The sequence below is a fragment of the Mastomys coucha genome, unplaced genomic scaffold, assembly GCF_008632895.1.
Source record: "Mastomys coucha isolate ucsf_1 unplaced genomic scaffold, UCSF_Mcou_1 pScaffold5, whole genome shotgun sequence".
In the NCBI taxonomy this organism is placed as follows: Eukaryota; Metazoa; Chordata; class Mammalia; order Rodentia; family Muridae; genus Mastomys; species Mastomys coucha.
In genome coordinates this window covers 72873664-72875822 of record NW_022196911.1, presented here as the reverse complement: position 1 = coordinate 72875822, position 2159 = coordinate 72873664, and the positions used below count along the sequence as shown (strand labels likewise).

Below are 2159 nucleotides of genomic sequence, written 5' to 3'. Positions count from 1 at the left end.
TGAAGCCTGAGGTCTAGAGCTGTAAAGGAGTCAGGATGGAGGTGAAGGCATAGAAAAGCCCAGCAGAAAAAAATGCTGGTTGATGGGGTGTTTTCCTTCTGGAAACATGCTTTAGCGAGACAAGCATTTGAAGTCATGAACCATCCAAGCACGGCCCATGAGCAAGAACGATCATGAGCAATGAGTTGGAAGGCATAAGTGTCTTACAAGGTGGAAATGAATTGGCACTGGTCATAGAGCAGCACCCGAAGCTTTGGGTCCTCACTGAGAAAGGGAAAAGTCCAAGAAGCTGAGGAGATCCCTGCCATCTTTTAAGGGAGGGAAGAAACCAGGGAGTAACTACCACTGAGCAGTCCAATGAAGCCTAAACTGTCCAGGAGCACAAGAGAGATGCCAGAGACTAGAGAAAGGCACACATAGGGCGAGACGGAAGAAGGATGCGCAGTGCACTGACCGGGTCCCTGAAATGGTGTGCGTAAAGGATATGGGTGTGTGTCGGGGGGTAACCTAGGAGCCCACCCTCTTTGCAACGGAGCAACAGAGGGTAAAAGATGGGGGGAGGGTGAAAAGCAAGAATGACTCATAGCCGAAAGGAAGTGCTCAAGCCATGGGAAGCATGCTACGGGAGATTTCCGAGCCAGCGCCGTGAGGGACTGGGTGCTCCGGGTGATGGAGGTTAGGGGAGGGCGGGGAGGGAGGGGGAACAACGCCTGGCAGTCGCTGCTGCTTCGCCGGTAAGATGAGGGTGTGGGGGGTTCACAGCAGCCCGAGTGCCAAGGCCTGGGAAGAGGCGCGGCGCGTGCGCAGTGGCGTTCGGCGGGACCCGCTGAGGCAAAGCGGAGCCGCAGTGACAGAAGCTGGGAGCTGCCGCCCGGAGGGACTCACCGAGGCGCAGGGGCTGGAGGTGGTGCTGGGGGTAGGCGACCGCTGGACCGTGACCAAAGCCATCTAGGTGCTGCTGGGTTGTTCCGGGCAGGGCATTCTCGTCTTGAGTGTGGGGGGCGGGAGGGTGACGGAGCCGGGATGGGGGGCGAAGGCTGAGCGGGTAGGGACGAGGGAAACGGGCAGGGAGATGAAGCCTCGGAAACGGCCCCAGGCTCCGCACCCACCACCGGACTGACTCTCTCGCCGACTGACGCCGCCGAACGGGCGGCGGGCGGGCAGGCGGGCGGTTCGGCAGCTGCGGGGCACAATGAGCGCTCCCAGTGCGCAGGCGCCACCTGTCAGCAACCGCCTCTCCCCTCGGCGCGCGCCGCCGCCGCCGCGGCGTAACCCTTGAGTTGCCGGAAGCGGGCCGGCTGCGTGCGCCGCGCCTCGGGCCGCCGCCCCCTCCCGGGTCAGCTCTCGAGACCTGCTGCCGCTGCGACTACCGCTCGGGCTGTTCCCGCTGCGAGGCGCGAAGGCGAGATGGAAGAGGAGCCCTGGAAGCCAGCCAGCTGAGGGTCCCGAGCTGGAGGGGCAGGGGAAGGGGGGGGGGGGCGAGCCGCTCATCCTCACTCCAGAAAGACAACCATTTTAAGAGTGGGGCGCGCGCAGCCTAAACCACCTTAGAGAAAAACCGAGGTGAAAATCCGGAGGCAAAGCCGTTTTCTGGTGGAAAAGGGCTCCGCAGGTGCTAGACGCTTTCTCTGGGCTAGACCCGGGAGACCAGCCCACCTGCTTTGACCTGGTCCCCAGGAGGGCTCCGTCTTAATGAGCTTCCCCACCCTCCTCGTCATAAAGGGCCTCGGGGTTAAACGACCAGACTTCTCGTCAAGAAAGACTTTTTTTTTTCCCCCGGTGGTAAACACTGGAAACTTCATGGTAGCCTCAAGGCTTCCTCTACTACCTGCCCAAAGTCAGTCGTTGTACCTGAGCTGCTGCGAGGGAAGTGGGGCGGGGCGGGGCGGGCCCAGAAAGCTAGACCCTGAGTTGGAAAGCTCCAACCTAGCTATTTTTTTTTTTTTTTAACCTCTCGTTTACTTCCTACTGTGAAGAGCTCCACTAAACAAAGATTTGATCGTTGAGCTTTTTTTTTTTCTCTTCCCTCACAAATTTCACTATTTCATAGATGTAAGTGAAAATGGAGAATTAAAATATTTTAAAGGAAGACATTTCTAAATGGTAAACTGTCAACATCAACCAAGAATGTAATGGAAAATCAAGACTAAAAAGAAAAA

The 2159-nt window shown here is 57.8% G+C and overlaps 1 protein-coding gene across 3 annotated transcripts in view; it reads right to left on the bottom strand.

Moving 5' to 3' along the window:
- Positions 1–1194, bottom strand: part of Ssh2 (slingshot protein phosphatase 2) — a 231152-nt gene extending 229958 nt beyond the window's left edge. For 2 of the 3 annotated variants that reach the window (XM_031351152.1, XM_031351157.1), the window contains exon 1: positions 886–1194. In XM_031351152.1, the coding sequence (XP_031207012.1) occupies positions 886–948 (63 nt within the window). In that variant the 5' untranslated portion in view covers positions 949–1194. The remainder of the gene's footprint in view (positions 1–885) is intronic. The other variant, XM_031351153.1, reaches the window with a different exon arrangement.
- Between the last annotated feature and the right edge of the window lie 965 nt (positions 1195–2159).